The following is a 21,338-nucleotide window of genomic DNA, read 5'->3' on the forward strand; positions in this document are numbered from 1 at the left end:
CATGCATGCTGCAGGGGGCAAAGGGGAAAAAATGGAAAAAAGGAAAGATTCAACTTATCCTACAGCTGTGCATACGCATCAGTGTTAGTAACATAAAGGAATATATCAATCAGTATGCTAGCAAGGCATCTATGGCAGCAGAGTTAAGGTAGAAAGTAAAAGGAATTAATTTTCAGAGCCAAGGTATTTTCTTCTTTCAGACTAATTTACCTAAAAAAGTATTATGTGAGCACTCTTATAGTGTCCTAATGCAGGGAAACAGACTTTCCCTACTGTTTACGTATCTAACATGTAAGCACCTGTGAACATTTTTTAAAGACACTAACCAGGTAAAGTTTATAGACATGACTCCAACCAGACACATGTGTAAAGACAAGTTGCTCCCCAGTAAAACAATTGAAGGAAAATAAAATATGGCAACTCAGATTTTTGGCAAACATTTTATATTTTTATACAAAAATCTCAGTAAGAAACCTAGCAGAATATCTGACCAAAACATTTGCCTTACAAGTTCGAAAAAAAAAAACTCACAAAAAAAAAAGAGAAATAAAGAAAAAAAAAAGTAAAATTCCAACCCCCAAAATATTTTTTAATTATAAACCAGAATATCAACAAAACACTTAAAATAATCTCAGATTGTTTGGCAATTCATCACATCATAACAAGAGACACATTTGATCATAAGAAAAGTTTAACTTTATATACAACTTCACTTGAACATTTGCTCTTACCAGAGTTAATATACATTAAAAAAAGATTCTGGCAATAATACCAGCTTCTATTTTTAATACCTGTGTATAAAATGTAACATAAAATGCTGAAGCTCTATAGTTAGGAGAAGTGACATTTGATTTCAATGGGTCCCTCTTTGTTGAAAAAGATAAATACTGAAAGAACACGTGTTTAGTTGCAAAATAAAACTTTCATTTTAGGGTGGTATTGGTTGACTGTGAATAAATCTAACCTAGTACTATTTATTTCTTGAAGTTGGTAGTAAATTTCCAAGTGAAAATATAATCTAGTAAGATTACATTTTAAATGCTGTACTTTGCCACAAATGTGAACAGAAAGGAGCCAAGTCCCTTTCACTATGCTAAACTACTTTAATGCATGCGAGAAAAATATTTTACCAACTGTCTGAGCATATTTTAGAGAACTTCAGATTTTAGACAGCCCTGGGGGAGCAGAGGGGAAGTTTCCTACTGACATCTGCATAGAATGTAAAATATATAATTAAAAAACCCTAAGATATATACTAAAGTTTACAGACCAATGCTTTCCATATAATAAATAAAATGTCCATCATTGATCAGATTCATACACAGAGTAAAATACAACCTATTTTTACAAGTTTATGTACAAAGTATTAGTAGGCACATGGGTGCCTTATGGGCTGGAAGCATCTGCATTAGCATGTCACATTGGGAAACTCCAACTTTCCAAGTCAGTGATAAAATATATAACTACTTTGTTTTTCATTCAGATACAAAGTAAACTTATTTTTCATCTGAAATAAATGTACATAATATTTTGTATAAACAATAGTTTATAAAGCTGTTTAAAATGTAACTTAAAAGTACTGCATTGTTTAACTTAGAGCTCTGAAACAAGCACGTGCAAATCCCTTTGCTTTAAAAAAAATAGAAGCACAGATGTTTGTTTTCCTTTTGACTCTTCCAAGAACAGTACTGGCTGGTAAAGATTATCGCTTTGCTTTCTTTAGTGGTGCCTCCTCCGCCTTCTGCTGGCCTTTTCTCCGTACCACTGTTGGGCTGTCCTCCCTTTTACGCTTGGCAGATTGCACCTTTAACCTGAAAAACATAATAATTATTTCCACAATGAAGAGTGGTCAGGCACAATTCTATTCAGAGCTGAACTAAACTGTCCATCTCTAATATATTATATAAAAGCTTACTACTAAAATCCACTTCTTAGTAAGAAATGGGGTATTGATTCTGTATGTTGGAGAGTGCTCCACATGTACAATTTGGGGCTAGGATTCTATTCTTCCTTCTCTTTCTCTGGAAAGATTTGTGGATTTATAACAGAACACAATGGACTTCAATATCCTGTCCCCTGTCTCACAAAGAAGAGCAGCAACAGTGTCTCAAGCCCAGCATACACAAGAGGGAGTAAGGGGCAGACTTCACATACCCTGTGCATTCACACTCATCTATATAGTCACCATATTTCAGCTGTAACTAACTGTAAATGGGTTTAAACTCTTGGCCATTCATAACCACACAAAATAATGGAGCTGAGGTGTACTGTGACAGTCATCAGTGCACAATGCACAAGTTCTCCAGGCTCAGCCTGAAGACACTGACACACTTCAGAAAGGATGACAGCTACACTTGTTTGGCATACAACACATTTTACAGGTAAACTACAAGATGCAGAGCAACTGTGCACCACGTCTGTTACTTATTCCCTTGGGATTCTGCACTATGATCTCAGCTTTGCAAATTAAAAAGTATATCAGGAAAGGAGGGAAAGGGAAATATATTCAAAACTTGGTTATAAGGGCTCTCAGTTTCTCCTCTTTTTATCATCTGATATTAGATCTTTAAAGCATTAGAATCAAGTCATCATATTTAGCTTTAACCTGAACCACCGATGCTCTTACCCCCCATCCAGGAAAGAATCACAGCTGAAGTTAAAATACTACATAAACAGCATTTTCAGATTCTCCCAAGAGGTTTCCAAGGATATAAGAAAAAAATCTAGTCTTCCAAATGTCAAATAAAGGAAGAAAAAGAAAAAATGTAAACAGAAGAAAATCCTTTAAAAGCTTTTATAATTCACATGAGAACAGAACAAAACTAGTCTGCTGTTCAGATTTTGAAGCACTATGTTACATATAAGGAAAGGATCACTGTACTGGCTTCCAGAACAAATCCTCAAAGTGAATTCAACTTTAATACTTACTGTGTCAATGGAGGAGATTTATTAATTTTTGTATCACTTGGAGATCTTTTTTTAGCTGCTAGTTTCTGTCGTTTTCTAGGAGAAACTGAACTTGGACTGCTGCCTTTAGAAGTTGCACGTGTGGTTGGCTTGCTGGCCTTTTTTCTGTAACACAAAAGCATGATGAATTTATATATAACCAAATACTTTTACCAAGTCAATTTCTTCTTGCATTCCAAGTGCAGATAATCAAGACTGCACAGTATTTGCAACAAGTAAATCAAAGTTGCCAAAAGAAACAGCGAGAAAACCATATTTGCCTGCTTCAAGACACACTGCGAAGCCAGGCTGGGTATTTTTGTATTAAATGTAGAATCAAAAGTTTGCTTTACTGTCAGTATTTGGTATTTACAAAGAAAACCAAAACAAAACCAATCCATACCAAATCTTGCAATAATTTTTGTACATAAGTGTCTATGTTTAAAAGAACATGAGTGAATTCAGACTATAGTATGTAAGTCTTGGTATCCACAAGTTCAGAAACCTGAAAATTTGGTTATTGGTGATTAATTTAATAGTTAAGAAAACAGGTGACTTAAGTCAGAGAAATCCAGCAATGCTGAATATGAAGAAGCATCCTCTTCCACAGACTTATTCCCAGATGCTATTTATAAAATGCATACTGTACACAGCACCTTAAGGTAGAAATGCTTTGTTGCAATCAGTGTCAGAAAGGTAGCATTGGAAATCTGAGACACAACCCCACATTTATAAAAAAAGCAGATGTTTCCACAAGCAAGCAGAATAAACCCACAAATACCTAATCCTTTATTACAATTTTAGAGTTAACAATTATGTGACACTAAAGGAAGTCCCTGTGGCTTTACCAAAACAAAACTGTTGTTTACTAAGCAGTAGTGGTAAACCTTCACAGTTTTTATGTAAATGAAGAATCATGTAACTACTTTCAGATTCAGTTCTGAAATTATCAGTTCAAGAGCACTGTGGCTAACATATAATATATACAATAAAACATAATATCCTTAAGAGGGAAGTAGATACAGTAAATTGAAAGTAATCCCACCACCAACATAAAAAAAAATGCCTGCACTTCAATTCTCTTCTGAAAGACAGCAACACACATCAAAACTTCCCAGAGCTGCTGTTTCATTGTTTCCACAATAAGATCAAGAGGATGAGCTCTGCTAGAATTCAGTATGCCTCCAAAAGGCAGACCAGTGCTAAGGCAGATGAAGAATGGCTTCCTGAAAACAGAACTCTTGCTACCCACACTTGTCATTCACAGCAAGATTGCTTTCCAAGCTTGCAGATCACCATACTAGAAATAAAGTCCTCCAGTACTGCAGATTGATGTATTTAACTTGGACAGCGTACTTAAAGAAACCAACAGGGATAATTTTATTTTCAACTTGTTCCAACACCAAATGGTGAAGTGCACAGTCAACTCTGATGTCCCACTTTATCCATCAGAACCAAGTGTCCTTAGACTTAAATTCTGAGGCATCACTAGGATGAAGAGTGCCAATAGGATCAATTCTTACCTTGCTACATACTCAAGTATGCCTTTTGAGACCCTGACAATTTCCCTTAACCTCACCTTTTGTCCCTTCATTCCTTGAAGAGTGGTACTAGAATTAGAATGAAAAATATTTGGGAAGCTCTTATCCATTTAAACAGGAAGTCACAACTCTTCCCTGCAACAAACCCCACACCACCTAAAAATAAGGTAGAAAAAAAGCTTGTTATTGGAGTGTCTACACAGTTACCTTTGAGCCTCTAATCTTGTGGCTGATCTAGTTGTGGCCCCAGAATGCGCGTCCTCATCTTCCTCACCATCCTCTTCCTCACCTTCCTCTTGCTCTTTTAGCTCATCTTCAGAAGAAGTCAATTTCCGACGTTTCTTCTCTGGCTCCAGTGTTTCTGTCCATTTAAAATTTTACACATATGCTATAATTTTCCAAAAGGCCTCCAAAAGGATATGAACACTTAATTTAGAAAAGGTATTCTAGTCACAAGTCCCATTCTCAGTAAGTAATTTTCCATTTCCTTCATATTTCAACATTTTTAATTCACACTTGTTTGACTTAATCTTGCTAACACATTCACCACAGTTTACTTACACAGCTCACAGCCAGAATTCTTAGAAAATTCATGAGGCTTTATAGAAGCATCTGGGATGTAGCAATTCTGACATGAGATTACAGCAATTTACACATATTTACATAATATTTACACTAGCTGTAACTCAATGATTTTTCCTCAAGAAAGGAAAATTGAATAAAGCTTATCTTGTTGCTATTAGTAAACAGAAAGGCACAGCAGTATTTTCTGATTCTGTTAGGAGTGGCACAGCCTCTCATGCTTTTACCCGTTTCCTCAGATTGAACCAGAGAGCGCCTGGGCTTTCTTCCCCTTTTACGCACAACCAGTTCTGCCTTCTCAGCTTCATCTTCCTGAAGAGACAAAATGGAACCATGGAAGTCAAGAACTATTTACTTTACACAGAAGACAGACATTTTTCATTATATACTGCTTGTAAATTTACAAATCACACTTACATTTGTTGTTTCTTTCTTATTAGATATGTCTGTACCTAAAAAGAAAGGAAAGAATAAAACTTGATCCTGATCTTCAAATCTTTTACCAATCAATTTAAAAGGAGTTCTTTCATACTCTCTCAACTTTGTGTAAACATCACTGTTGCCCTAAAAATATTTCAAGTCTCTTTCTAATTTAGAAAATAGCTTTCTTGTACTTTGTTACATACAGAGACTGGGACAATGATTAAATTGTTAAGTACTAAGGCTTTATATGACTGACAGTATTTATTGCTTTGTTGCATATGCTGTTTTGTTTTAATGGAAAAGCAGAAGATACTTACCCCCTTTAACTACTGTCTACCAATCACAGAATCATAGAAAAATTTGGCTTAGAAGGGGCCTCTAGAGGTCACCTAGTCCAATCTCCTGTTCAAAGAATTAATTGATCAAATCTTGCACAAGATCTTGTTCAGTCCAACTTTTAAAGTCTCCAAGAACATGGTTCCTTCAGGTGACCTGTTCTAGTGCTTAACTGTTCTCATACCAAGATGACTAAGATGAAGCTCAAAAAGATACTATTTAAAAACTTTTTTTCATGTGAATTACATGACTTTCTCTGCTGAAACACTTCTTACTTCAAACTCAGTAATTTTTACAGGCTAACCTATACATGTTAAAACAGATTTTTAACTTTACATCCCATGCCTCAACTTGGCTTCTCTCTATGGTTACTATTTCTATCCTAACTTTGTGATGAGAGAGATTATTTTACAAAGCTTTTAAACTCTGTCAAATGGAATTATCTCCAACACTGCAAGGATAAAAATCCTTAGCAGTAAAAAAGAGAAACCTAAATAAAAGCAAGTTTTTATATATTTTTCCCCCTGCCATAAAATTGCTGTCTAATTTCTGAAAGCTAAATAAGAGAGGACACAAATTCTAAACCCCTCACCCATTAGAGTGAGAAAACAAAAGAATGACAAAGCAAAGGATCTAAAATAGATCTCAAAGAGCAGAAACATATTCTGAAACTCACAAGCTTTTTGGCACTCCTTTGTAAGGTTATGGGGAAAACTTATGCAAATGAAGTAAAACAGAAATATAGTTAAGTGTTCAAAACATAACCGAAATAGAATATTGGACTGTCCACTGTATTAAGCTCTACACACAACATAAGCACATGCATAATACAATCAGCATTATCAGTATTAGTTCTATTGTGTTCAAAAGAGATACTTCATAATTCTGGTTCACTTGGGCAAATCTGTAGCAAAGGGGTTTTTGACTGAAGAATAATCCCATCTAGGTCCATGACATGCCTTTAACAGATTACCCTCTGTAAGATACCAAAATGTAGCATTTCGCCTAAAGATAAGTATAAAAATATTAAGACATAGTATCTAAAATCATACTAATTTTAGAGCAGCAACTGTTGATTAGTGTTAAGTAATTAGTTTCAAGTTCAGTGTTAGTGTTATGGGAGGATGATACCTTCAGAAAACATGTGTCTCTTAATTGCATGTGCTGTAGTGACCAAAAATAAAACTCTGCATCCCACTCCACATGTGGGTCTGTCCCTACTGCAAATCCTTATGCAGAACACCCAGAAAATACCAGAGTAGGTGAACTGCACAGGGGGATTCAACTTGGTTTCCTTTTCATCACCAGGTGTTCTCAACCCCTTAATGCCCATGAATGCTAATACAGGATGAAAAATTTAACAGTGCATTCCCCTTTATATTCCTCTGAACTTTGCTGTAATAGCAACAGCCTGTTACCTGGAAAATAGAAATAGAGTGTGTTGCATAACACACTCAAACTTCAAGTACACAGTTAGGTGTCTGTGCTTTTGAATAAAAAGCAAAGCAGAATGCACTTTCATTTCATTCTCACATTCTTGTCTGTTCTCTTGGCAGTTCATGGAAGTCAAGTACCACACAATGAGCTAACCCTCCAGAGACAATTCTGAAGCATATGGATTAAAGCTGACATTTTAACAAATGTGGAGAAAATAGGAAACAGCCCATATGCTCAGTGCAGCCAGATTAGTATATCGGTAGAAACCTAAGCTTTTGGAAATTCCAGAAGATTCGTTTTGAAGGTTTGGTTTCTCAGATTTTCTGCCTGTTTGTTTGCATTTGTTTAAAACCATTTTAATCTACTTTTCAGTTCACCTGCTTCCTAAAATGGCTTTAAAAAGTTTTTTTTATGAATGGCCATAATTAAAAAGACACATTTAAACAACCAGTGCAGTTCAGACTCTATACACAAGAAAAATTAGAAAAGAGAAACAGAAAGGTATTTCACTTAATTGTATTTTAGTTTGAAGCACTTTAAATACATTTTTGAGTTAAGCTAAGCAACCATGTTCCAAAGATCGTACAGCAATTGTGAAAAGGGAAAGAAATATCCTCTCAAGATACCCCTAAGATCTTTAGATACATATCCACAGATCCAACAATTAGCAGAATAAAATTTGAAAGGTATTGTAGGAAGTGTGATTGGCAGTCAGTGTATGAAAGGTAACATGCAGAAATGGAAAACAATCACTAAGAGCCAGTCTGATGGGGCACCTACCTTCCTCTGAAGCTCTGCCATCTACTTAGCCTACTCAATCATTTGGTATATTCTGCAATGCATTATTCAGCACTGAGCAGTGCTGTTACATCTTTGAGATAAGTTCTTATCAAGCTGCTCTTTTTTGGAACTAAACACTTGGTAGCAATTAGGGATAAGTCTTCATTTCATCTCTTTCTTCTGAGGCTGTCATTCACGAATAACACACTGACTGCCAGAGATGATGTCAGGATGAAGGATTCATGTGATTTTTGTAAAAATCCTCTTCCATTTCTTCCACCTTTCATTTTACAAGTTGAGGCAGGTATAATTTGCTTACCTGTTTGAGGTGTTTTCCCTCTACTTGCAGAGGTAGGAGACTGCGGCTGAAATTAAAAAAATGGGTTTTTTAATAAAAAAAGATCAGGAAAATTCAGCATTGCATTACACTATCACAGAAAGTTGCTCACATTCAATGTAGAATCAATCTGTAAATCTAGAAAACATGAACACTAATGAGCACACAAAGTTTGTATTGTAGTTTAAGAGTAGGAGGCATTTTTCCATTTTGATAAATAGCTGAAACAAATCAGCCCATAAACAAATCACAGCACTTTTAGTAACCTGACACTAAAGTCATTGCAATAAAGGACACAAAAGATAAAAGCAGTTTCAGTCAAACACATTTCCAAGTATTTAATTATCAACAAAGAAGTTAGTACAGTCACTTTAGAACTATAAGTCACCAGAAATTGTTTATTTACTCAGTATGCAGAAAAAGCTATATATAATTACACAATATCCTATGACTGCCCAAAAACTTCAGTGCTTTCCCCATTGAATGACCACACCAGGATGCTTATGGTTCCCCTAAATAGCAATGTGCTCCCAAAGCAGCCCTGGGGAAACGTCCTGCCCTCCTGTCTCAGGTGAGACACTCCTCCCTGAGCCAGCCTGCAGCTCACACCAACCCCTCACTCATCACTAGGAAGTACCAGACCTCTGAACACTTGAACCAGAACAAGATGATTCTGTTCCAGTACTGAGGGTGCCAAGGTACACCTATTTCTGGGGGTGACTTAAAAATTAAATTTAATCATTATTTGGACACAAAAAAACAACCAAACAAAAACCAACCCACAACACCAAAACAGAAAAACCAAATATCAAAATCCACACCAGTTCAAATTACATTTCATTAAATTAACATTGAAAAAAAAATCAACCAGGAAAGACTAGGAATTCTGAAACAGAATTCCAGTCAACCTGCAAGAAGGGACAGGACTCAAAGGACTGCCTGAAATATGAGGACAGAACAAGCAGAGACAATAATTCCTTTTATCCATAAACTAGGTAAATTCCCAAGATTTCCAACGGCCATGCCAGCTGCTGCCTCACCAGGCAAGCAGTAGGAAAACCTGTGTTTCAACACAACTTCATTTTTAAAATCCACCTTTTTCTATGCAATACCATTGATTCTGAAATAGAGGCATTTCCTAGACGGAAGCCTTTAACCAGAATAAATCTAACTGGCTGCACTCCACAAACATGCCTGACCCACCACTGTCCTGTGCTGTAATCCAACTGGATTGCAGAAACAATACCAACAGACCACCTTCCTAGCTGTGAATATCCTTCACAGGGCTTAGGAAATAAAACTACCACTGAGCTTTAGAAAACAGACATGTTTCATGAGCCCCTAGGTTACTCATCACTATGTCTCCATCTCTCACATGATGTGTAATACAACTGCTTTACATAATATTTTATTTTACAGCTATGAAAAGATTCTATGTGCTATTATTATGATATATTCAGTAGAGGGAAAAAACCCTCATTTTTGAAATAAAGTCACCCTTGCTCTTCAGGCCAAAATTACTCCCAGCACGAACTAAAAGTCACATATGCACACCACCAAAAACTCACCCTGCACTCAGGTATTTATTGCTAGCTAGAATAACACTTGTATTAAGTGAACTAAGTGTGAAGCTGGTAGGTAATTTGCTACATTCTGAATTAACACTATATTTTGCTTACAAAGGTCATCTACATTAAGAGATACTATTAATAAGTTTTGTTTGCTTAGACTGAAGTCAAATATCAAGTTTTCCATAAGATATTTCTGAAATGCTGTTAACTGTTAAACAGATAAATGGCTCTTGAAATACTGTGTTTAAATGCACCCAAACAAAATAAAGGCACTTACATTCCCAGTGCTCATATCAGCTTTTGACTCCCCACCTGAGGGAAGAAATATGAGTTCAGAACTTGAATGTCACTATTATCCTTGTTTTCCCACACAGGTACTATGAGCTACTTACCACCAGGCTGTACTGCTTCAAGAGGGTATTTACGAGGCCGGCCCCTTTTGCGTTTCACTACTACAGGCTGATTTTCCTATTAAAAGTAAAGGACAAAAATATTCCTGTAACTGACTTTTGGCATTTGAGCAATACAATACAAAGACTGCTAACTGAATTCATAATGTGACAGTGGCAGAAGTAGTACTTCTCAGTTAAAAAAACAGATGAGGCAAGTTTAATAGCAAGAGACACTGCCCGTTAAGAAATCCACTAATATATGTGAAAAGAAACAAGACAACTCCCAGTTATACAAAATTCTCAGTGGTTTGACTGAGGCACAAAGCATGTCTGAGAATGCAGTAAGTACCTTCTGTTCCCCTAGCCCCAAAATCTCTTAGTGTCACAAATGCTGTTGGCTTACCCCATACAAGAACTCCAGACTTTACATCCCATGAGCCCCTTTTCCCAGTGCCATATAGCACAGGCTGCATCCTGTATGTTGAGCAAGTGCTTCAAACAATTAATATTCTAATTATCCCAATACACAGATTGCTGAATTCTTTGTATAAACAGGATCTTTAGCAAAAAAGGGCCCCTTCCTTTGAAGTTTTAAGCTTTGAAAGAATACTTTTAAGTAACAAAGTCAGATGCAAAATCCCCAATAGGACTTTCTCTTATACACAAGGAAAGTTTAAATGCCTCATTCAGCATTTACTGAGGTTTAGCAATATCTCCCCCAGAATGGTTCTTAGAGACTCAAGCCTTGAGTGAACAAATATAAAAACATATTCTTTAAATTTTCTTCTTCTTCTTCCAAATTTGAGGCAAAAAATCCCCAAACGATGAAAGTCAACACCTTTCTGAGATCAGTGTCTATTTCTAGGGGCCAACATCAATTTTAATCTTGAGGGATCAGACATTTGTTTATAACCCATACTGCAGATTATCTCAAGTACATGCCTAGGAGATAAAGACTTTAAAAACTGTTGATAGTATTTTAAAAGGCAAGTTTTATTTGCTTATGACTAAACTGTCCACATCAATTACCAAGTTTTCAAAAAATATGATTTCTATATAATTGCTTTCTAGACATTTTGTAAGCACTATTAAACCTAGGAAGGGAGTTAGTCCTATTTCCATATTGAGACATTGATGTTTTATGGTCTGTGAGTTTGTACTTTGTGACAGAGCTACATAAGTCCTTAGTACTTTTTGAAGACAATTTTAATATGGCTGTCAACAAAATAGTTTTGTACCACAAAGAGTACTGGGAACCTGCACTATCTCAGTGAGTTAACATGAATAAGATCACTCACCTCTGGAGAATTTTCATTTGATTCTGGACTGTGCTTTTTCTTTTCAGACATTTCCCGTTCAAAGTTAGGTTCATCTTCACACATAAGAAAAGAAAAAAAAGAAAGAAATTGTATACCTTTGTTTTATTAGGCAAAAGAACTAATAAAAGCCACAACCTCAACACTGAAAATGTTATTTCATTCTTTAGCCCAAAATTTCCTAAAAACACCCATCAGAAATCAACACTGCTTGCCTTGTAGCAACAGTGTCTTGATCTGCCAAAATGCTTCCCACTAATGCCAGATGAGTTAGGGAGGTCTTCTATTTTAAGGTAAGAACAAAAGCTCACACTTGTGACATACTATAAAATGGTAGGACAAATACAAGCCCTTATTCCCTTTTCTCACATGTTCCATGAAACAGGAAGCTGAGGATACAAAAGCACATTGCAGAACAGATTCAGACTCGTCAACTTGCTCAATGAGAAACAAAACTATTAATAGGCCAAACTAACAGCAGGGAACATTCTCAGAGTGCTCCCACAAAAACAGACTGAAGTAACAAAGCCACATTAATTATGTGGACACACCACATTTTATTATTTATTTTAGTGCAATTTAGTCAATTACAACAGTGCAACTTGCACTCTTCTCTGGTTGTTTACTCTACAGAAACAAACAAAACTGATCTGATGGTTATGTCATGGATTTTTACGTAGGACAGTCCTTGCTTGTAGTCAGAGGTAGATGTTCTTATCACATAATGCTGGTTGTTCTATTTTCCCCACCTACCGGTTTATTTCCCATTGGCTTTCCTACCCAAGATACATACTGAAGCAATAACGAAGCCAGTGGGTGGTAAACAGCAAAAGCATCAAAACTTTTCTCATCATTAAAGAAACTAAAAGTAATGCATTATTTGCTAGCAGTAATAGAGCAGAAATCAACCGGAGAATATATGCAAGTATATTTGCTGGGATCAAGTTCCCACTTTCTCTCAAAAATCATTCAAATGAAAAGAAATGAGCATTCAATATGGGTTCAGAAAATCTGCCATAATGGGCAGTTTAATTACCTTTTCCTTCCACAGTACTTCTAGGAGGTGTTTGTGTTACATCAATTTCTTTGGACACTTCTGCTGCATCACGTGAAATAACGTCCTACATTATTTTGAAACAAGAGAGGAAATATGCTTTACTACACATTAAAAATCATGGCCAGTTACACTAAAAAAAAAACACCCCACACCAATACATGAGCAGTTATTTTACTCATCAAGGTTTTGTACTGTCTCTTAAAAGCTTTAATGTTGAGAAGCTTCATCACAAATCAGTGGGTGAGGCAGTCCCAAATATACCGCATATACTCCTAAAAAGAGCATCTATCTTGTCCTAATTCCTGTTTTGATTTAGCAGAACTCAGGAAAAGTGCAATACACCCTCTTGAAGAGCTCAGATCAGTACACCCATGCAGACACTGAACTGACTGGAGCGCTGGCATCCAACAATGCTCCATGAGATCCCCAGCTCCCAACCTCTGTGCAACCCAGTCCTCTCACACTTCCACACCTCAAAGAGTCCACACAGACACTTGCCTTTTTTGTTTTTTAATTGTCTCCCTTACTGAAAAGTTTCAATCAGTTCTTTTGTACTCAATACAATGCAAAAGTAGCTTAATTATGGAAACATCTCCAAAAATAAACTGCTGAAGAAATTATGATTAAGATTTTCATCTTATTTACAATTGCAGAACATAAGAGTTCTTGAAAATACCTTAACGTTACCAGGTTTCATTTTGGAACACTGACTTTGTTCATCATCTTTTAGCACATCCTGAGAAATCTGTTTGTTGCCTGCAAAAGCAAGTGACAATTGAAGTGTTAAAAAGTGTCTTCTGCATTTGTCATGTTTTTGTGTCACCTACACTATTACTGAAATTCAAAGTCTGAAAAATAGTCTCTTACTACCAAAAATATGAACAGAAAGTTATTCTAATCACTCTTTGAAATGGGAAGACAACACAATAACAGAAGAGGATTACATGTTTCTTGTATATTACAGGTGTGGATTGTTTTGTTTGCTTGTTTGTTTTTAAAGATAAGCTCAAAATTGAAATGTGGTAAGTAACACATCAAGAAATACAACACCAACCTCAACTTCAACTCACCCAGAGACAGGGAAAGCACTTAATGCTATGTGGGACACTAATGAATACATGACTTTTAATCACTCACTTCATCAGATCACAATTCTTAGAAGAGGAATAAAAGCTCTTATGAAAAAATGCTATTATTAATGATACTGTCTTTTTTCTAAATTTTTCTGATGCTGAAAAGACATAAGAAGTTGAATCCAGAGCTTGAAGAGGTATTACATTGTCAGTCTTGTAAATACTATATCAACAAAATGCCCAACTTATTTTGATGCTAGCTGCATCTAAATGAAATTTAGAAATGTTTATGCCATTCAATGGACTGTACTCCTTCTCACTTTTTTCTTGCAGACAAATAAAAGGCTACGCTAAAATTTATTTCTTTCCACCTAAGAAAAGGAAGCATCCATCCCCACAAAGTTTAGATTTTCCTAATGATCAGCTTCCTTATCTTTTATTTTAGAAGGATAAAATTAGCAATTATTTTATAGACTGAACAAAAAATGTTTCTTCACCTATGATTGAGAAAATGACTATAATGCTCTTCTGTGCAGTAATTACATTTGTTGCAATATTTTTATCAAATATCTTAACTGAAATATTAGAAATTATTTTGGGAGTATAAATTGCTTTGGAGTTTGGAATTTACCCATCTCTACTATTTTCTCAAAAATACCATTTTATGGCCTAGACACAGTAGAACATGGTTTTCTCACAGAAAAGCTTTGCAGAAATTCCTGTACTTCTGTATCACTTACACTTTTTATCATCCATTTTTTCTGGAGATTTAAGTTGAATTCCTCCAGATCTATGTTCTTCTGTTATCTGGGTAGCCGAGTTTTCCACCTACACACAAAACACAAAGAAGGATAACTTCTTTTTTTCTCCATGAAATTTATAAACACAGAAGGGAGAAACTTTTCCCTACTGGCTACTTCCAAGCACAACATACATTAAAATGGAAAGCAGCTGTTACAAAGGACTCAAGTAACATTCCTACTATAGAACAAAATGATCAAAAAACTTCAAACCTGCCGTATTTTCAAAATTTTTGACTGATATTTTTATTGAAAAAAGTCTCTATCAAGATCAGAATTAAGCACCCTAGTACATGTTTTAAAAGTACTTCATCACAGTAAATCACAAAGAATATTTCTGGGTTTAAAGAACATTCTCCTACCACAGGAACAACAGAATTATCTCATTAGCATCAGAAATGTGGCCAACCAGCATTTCAATACAGTAATAAATATATTTACTACCTGAGTTTAATTAACCACAAACACAATTTCAGCCTGCTATCTGTATTAAATGCCTTAGTTTTGCCTCCAAAAGATACACTTTACATTTGCAAGGCAAGAGTTATGCCTCTTATAAAATCTTGTGAAAGACAGCAGACTGCATTAAAATAGGTTTCTAATTGTGATATAAACCTCCAAGAATAATCCCTATTTTTTTTCTCTAGTCTCATGGAGATCAGTCAAGCTTCTCTTTTCTGCCAGTTAACAGCCTCGAAATAGTCATAGACTATAGAATAACAATGCAAGATTTATTTACTGGCAGATTTGAAAGAATAATTAGACATCAACCTATGCAGCTGCAGAGTCTCAATAAACATAATCTCTGCATATACAAAAATAATATTTTCCTTTAGAGAATACTTAATGTAAATAGAAGTAAATTCAAGTAAGAGAAATACAGTATAGATTTATAAAATAAATTTAAAAAACAAGTACTTACATGAGAAGTTTCTCTTTCTAAAGGAATATTCCTCTGCGGGATATCTACTAAAAATAATTTATCACAATTAGAAAAGCTGAGCAAATGCAAAGTATCACAGTATCCTCTACTTCACCTCCCTGAAAGGATTCCAGAGAATCTGAAACTACGTAAAACTTTCTATGTCAGAAGTAAAAGACATCCAATCTTCTCTTTAACAATATACCCACAAAAACAAAACAATAATATGAATTTCTCAGCACAGGATAACTGAGAATCACCTTATGGTTGAAATACAGGTAATTAAGGGGCTGTCATATTTCAAATTTATGGTGACTGAAATTTCAAATATAATTCCACCATCTTAATCAGAATTTCATCCATCACAATCCTAGATTCTGGATCATGGGATGAAGTAGAACGTGATTAAGCTACATTATAATTTCAGAGAACTACAGTTTGCTTAATTGTACTAGTAATACCTGTAGCTGACAGAATGCACATAAGGAAATTGTTCAGTTGCCAAACTCCACTATACTCTGATGAAGTACAGCCTCAGCCTTCCATATCACAAAAATAGGGAAAATAATTATGACAGTTGATGAGTGATCTGGAGTTTTGAAAGAATTCCATAACTTTCAATGCACAAAGAGAATTATAAAGAAGCTGCTCTATCAAGTGTTCTTAAAATCTGATTCATAAAAGCACCAAATTAATACCTTGATTAAAAAAAGCTGCTGAAACATTCCAAGCAACTTTCCCTTAAAAACATAAACCTAAAATCAAATAAAACCACATTTTTTTAATATAGAGTTTTATATATTTTGTAGCTTGTTTCTTATATCTCCATGTTTTAGCAACAATTCTTCCATAGCTATACTGCTGAGCTGCACATCTTTCAATTTTTAAAGCAGTGTCAAATTAAGAGCTAGTTCCTACCCACTCAAACAGCAATGATTTGTTTACATTCCAAAGAATCTTGGACTACTAAACTACTGTGTCTGCTGTTCATTCTCATGACAGGACACACATTTGTCTTTTAAACAACTTCCTTTTACGTATGTTGAGCTGTATGTATATATACATGCATATATACATATAAGAGAGATTATTGTGGGGGAGAAAAAAACCTCTCTACCAAGATCTACAAAGCATTAGTCTTCAGTATGTCACATCCAACATGATTTACACAACAAATGGACTTTTGTTAAACATTTTACAAGAAACAAGATTATCTCAGCTAGCTCAATCTGCACATTTAAAATTTAAGTACTGTCTGGCTGGGTGACTGAGTGATGGGAAGTGGCAGAGTTTTAAAGGCACTTCAAAGAAACCTCACAGTACAGAAAAACCTGTTCAAATTTTAGATCTGTCATTCTGATGTCTACATTCTTCTAACCAATTCTCAGGGTTTACATTTGCTTTCTTGTGAACAGAGCATGTCTCTTATCACTCAGATGCATATACACCACCCTATAACCAGGTATATGCATCTGACCTACTGTGAGAATAAAAAAAGAATTCCAAAGTTTTATACCAATGCTCATATCTCACCTTATTGCTGTTTTTGCTTTCCATGTCTAAAAATTTAGCAGTGAGCTTAACAGTGTGTCCCTTCATAGCATGTAGGCCTTCAGCTGCAACTTTCTGTCAGAGGAAATGCATCTTTAACCTCCCTGGACAATATAAGCAGCAGTCACACTGGTACCTCCTGGGACTCATTTTAGTTCTGCTTGCTATTCCAATAACTGAGGATTAGCTCTCATCTGGCAGCGCTGTGAACATCTTTGTAACACATCTGGAGCACAAAATCCATCAAGATGGGCACAAAGCAGGCGTTTGTTTCTGCTTTAACAGGAAAGCCAAACAATTGCAATGCATAAATTGGGTTTGGGAGGAATGGATTCTTTTTCAGTTTTGGTCCTTCTGAAGATTAGTTTAAATACATGGAAAAGTAATCACTGAGCACAGATCCAAGGTGACTAACTGAGGTTTCTAACTAGATGATTACCTACTTATAACTGCTCTTCAAACTTGAGTGAATGCCACAATTATTTTAATCTTTTGGAGATTAAGAAGAAAAAAAACCCAGCAATTTTCTGTAAACTCTCTATGACTTGTCCCACAGTACTTACTATTTTCATATTCTCACAAGGCCTGTCACAGCACCCTAAAACCAGGATGTTCAAAACCCATATGGATGAAAGCCATTCCTGGGAGAAGTTTCTCTATCTTTCCTGAACAAATGCTTTTCTTTATTTAGTGATTTTAAGTAGAATATTAGCAGTTGACTTTTTTTTAAATCTCAAATTATAAAATCCTTTCCTACTTTCAGCATATCATGTTGAAAGAAAAGTCTGACCATCCTTTCCCACAAACCAAACTGAAGGCCCCCCGAACTTCTAGACAGAGTTAAAGACTTATGAAGGCTTCCTTCAATTCCTTTATATGCCATATATAACAAATCTGCAACCCTCCCATCATAAGTATTAGTCCCTTCAGCATGAAACTAAGTTGCTATCAAGCATAAAAATCACCTTTTTGCAATTCCTTAGTCTGAAGATCCACAGATCCTTCTTCACTTCTTGCACTTTCAGGCTGTTGTGACTAAGAACAAAATGAAAATAAACAAATTTTGCAAATATTCAGAACAAGTATGTCTCACTCTGCTCCTGCGTGTCCCGATGAACATTGTCTTATCATGAATTATAAAAGTCTTCAAAAGCTTTCTTTTTAAGACATCAGCACATATATTAAGAAGGAACAGTAAGAGCTAAGTTCAACAGTACAGTATTTAGATTTGACCTTAGAGTTAACATTAGCATCAGAGATTAGCTTAAAAAGGCAGATTTCAGGAATTCAACGGGCAACACCTACTCAGAGTTCCAAATAAAAGCAATAGCCTAGAAATGTTCATCTGTACATGGAAAAAAAAGGATCTGCTACGTATAACAAGGTACAATGATCTCCCTTCAAGTTGTGTTTCAGGCAGATTTTTTTATGTTTGCTTTAAAAAAAAAAAAAAAAAAAAAAGAAGTTGCAGATCAGCTCAAAGTTACCATAGCATAAATAATGCTACATGGAGCTAAGTGTATTAAGTCTGATCTGAAAATTGTAAATCCAGCTACAGCACTACATTATGGCTATACTGAGTCCAGAACCATGTTATGCTGGTAAACAGTGCAGCTGTTTGCAGGTGGAATTATCAATAACTCCCACCAGACTGAAGCTGACTTCCACTCTCCTGAAGTCCACCCTTTCATAGATGCTTGAATCTCTGAACCGTGTTATCCCTCAAAAGCTTATTCTCACAGCACGGCAGGATACATGAACGCACTCCTGCCTCTGAATGAAGAATTAAACCATGTGGAATCCAGCCTGCTATGGAACACAGCCCAGACACACAGAGCCAGCTTTGGTTTTACACAGGCTATAGGTGACCATGAGCCCCAACACCCTGGATGATGCAGGGTGCCCCACCCTTCTGGGAGAGCAGATAAGGGGCTGTGGTTATCAGAACACAGCAGCAGCAGCAAGTGCTGCTCACACACACAGATGTGTGACTGAGGACTGGCCAGGAAGTGCTGCAACACAATGCACAGCAGTGTAGGTTTGTTTACTGGTTCAAAGGAATAACCTGCCAGCCCTAAGAGCTGGGGTTTGGGTGACTATTTTGCAGGCCCTATCAAGCAACATGCACACAGTATGACCAATTTTAAAAAAATAAGCTTCAATGTCTCAATCACAGAAGGAGTATGGCTGAAGGAGGGAATTATTCCTAACACAGAATAACATGGACAGCCCACAATTTAAAAGCCAGCTGCTTAGAAAACTACAGCCGAATAATCTGAAAAATTACTTTTTGAAAGTTCTTCAGTTTAAATTTTTAAATCTCCATTTTTGCTGCACAAAAATCAAAAGGTACAGGAAGAAACCCTAGCAAGATGTATGAATAAGCAAGAAACAGTGCAGTAAAAATTTTCAAAATAACAAATACCTTGTCAGTTCTCAAGGTACTTTCTAGTTCTTCTGTTGACTTTGGTAAGGCTGCATTATTGCCTAATGAAATAGAAATATGTTAAAATGATCAGAATACATTATGCATTTATTTCATGCTACAGTAGAATGATATTTCTGAGTACTACCTCATGAATACGGCACATAAATTTAAACCCTTCCTGTGGACAAGAGAAACAATAGCCAGTCTGTTTACAGCAAACCAGCTCAATAAAACCCAAATCTGGCATCTGCAAGAACACAAGTACTGCTATGTTCTCCTTAAATACAAAAGGCTTGGAAAATACAGGGTATCAGGATTTACCACAGCTTACTTATGAATTCTGACTTTGGCCTTTTTTTCTTGCTTATTTATGAATTCTAACTTTGGTTTTTACTTTTTGCTTTTCCTTCAAAAAGAAACCAACAACAGATTTTTTAGATCAAATTCCAAACAGCAAACTACCTCTGTGTTAATAAATGCACAGCTAAGAGTTAACACTAATGACATATTTTGTTTTAAGTGACAATTAGGTCTAAATCTGTCAGCTCTACAACCACAACCACTGAAAATGTTCAATTTCTACAGAGACTGAAAACTCAGTAGCTCCTGTTAGCATCAACACAGTTTCAGAAAATCATTAACCCCTTTCCCATTTCATTCCCCAGGGGAACAACTGTATGCTTGTAACACCTTAAAAACAGGCCATGGCAACAGCAGTCACATGAGTTCCACAACATTTCTTTAAAACCTATTTCAGAACCCTGTTTGGACAGCTCTTTTAAACAAAGAGAAATAGTTACAACATGATAATTCACCAATGATGCATGCAAAATGATTAAATTATGGTTGCAATCCACAGAATAAGTACCATTACCATTTATAAAAGCTACATCAATGGACAACAAGGATTGAGGCAAGCACTGAGATAGGAATACTTTACTGTGTAATATTTTACACTTTCATGGCTCATGTGACTCTTGTATAAATAGCAAATAACATTTTTCAAGCTTACTACACCAGCATCTTTCCTAGAAAAATTCCTAAAATCCCAAAATCTGCAGAGAATGCTCTCTTAACCCAAATGTCAATAAAACTGGAGAATATAGCCAGCCTTTAATAAACTGGACCTAAATCCACATTATATTTTTTTAAATTATAGCAAAGACAGACATGAGAAGGAAAAGATTTAAAAAATAGTACTTGACCAGCATCATTCCACTTTCTGTGGCATAAACAGATTTTTCTACAGTTTAAAATTTATAATGAAGTCACAACTTTGACTTCATTACAGCATCTACATACTTCATCATTGTTCAAAAAAATTGGTGCTTCAGCTACTTCAGAGGGTTAAATACATGCAAGGTTAAAAATAGTAGGATGTTCATTACACTGTATTTTAGGAACCAGCAACCATGCAGATTCACTTCATATGCTAGTGTAGAAAAATAGATCTGGATACAGAGTATGATATCCTTCATGCCATATACTCATATAATTTTCTATTTAAAATAGATATCTATTGCTCACTTAAAATACTTATTTAGGATAACTGGCTGATTCCTTTGTAACACAAAGCAGAACCATTTCAAGTATATTCATAAGACAAAATTAAGTGTAATATAGTGAATCTGAACATGATCACTAAATAATAACCCAGAGAAAATCTGCAGTTATGACTAAGGGTGGCCAATCTCAATCTTCAAAATTATTATGAAGTTACCTTTCTAAAATGATGAACATATGTCAAAATGACATGCATCCTCTTTCCTAAAAAACTTTTTGAATTTCATAACACATTAATAACAAAATCCATGTGTACCTTCATAATAATTACCCCTTGCAAATA

General features: G+C 35.5%; 1 protein-coding gene across 2 annotated transcripts in view; it reads right to left on the reverse strand.

The window, feature by feature from the left end:
• Positions 1-563: 563 nt before the first annotated feature.
• Positions 564-21,338, reverse strand: part of BOD1L1 (biorientation of chromosomes in cell division 1 like 1) — a 36,228-nt gene continuing 15,453 nt past the window's right edge. Inside the window, exons 11-25 of one of the 2 annotated variants that reach the window (XM_058023990.1) lie at positions 19,490-19,551; positions 18,030-18,099; positions 15,514-15,557; positions 14,532-14,619; positions 13,395-13,474; positions 12,698-12,782; positions 11,644-11,717; positions 10,346-10,421; positions 10,231-10,265; positions 8,365-8,410; positions 5,487-5,521; positions 5,297-5,381; positions 4,695-4,848; positions 2,929-3,072; positions 564-1,811 (exon numbers count right to left, since the gene is read on the reverse strand). In XM_058023990.1, the coding sequence (XP_057879973.1) occupies positions 1,703-1,811; positions 2,929-3,072; positions 4,695-4,848; positions 5,297-5,381; positions 5,487-5,521; positions 8,365-8,410; positions 10,231-10,265; positions 10,346-10,421; positions 11,644-11,717; positions 12,698-12,782; positions 13,395-13,474; positions 14,532-14,619; positions 15,514-15,557; positions 18,030-18,099; positions 19,490-19,551 (1,187 nt within the window). In that variant the 3' untranslated portion in view covers positions 564-1,702. Of the gene's footprint in view, positions 1,812-2,928; positions 3,073-4,694; positions 4,849-5,296; positions 5,382-5,486; positions 5,522-8,364; positions 8,411-10,230; positions 10,266-10,345; positions 10,422-11,643; positions 11,718-12,697; positions 12,783-13,394; positions 13,475-14,531; positions 14,620-15,513; positions 15,561-18,029; positions 18,100-19,489; positions 19,552-21,338 lie in introns of both variants that reach the window. The other variant, XM_058023989.1, reaches the window with a different exon arrangement.

Source organism: Melospiza georgiana, chromosome 5 (assembly GCF_028018845.1).
Source record: "Melospiza georgiana isolate bMelGeo1 chromosome 5, bMelGeo1.pri, whole genome shotgun sequence".
Classification (NCBI taxonomy): domain Eukaryota; kingdom Metazoa; phylum Chordata; class Aves; order Passeriformes; family Passerellidae; genus Melospiza; species Melospiza georgiana.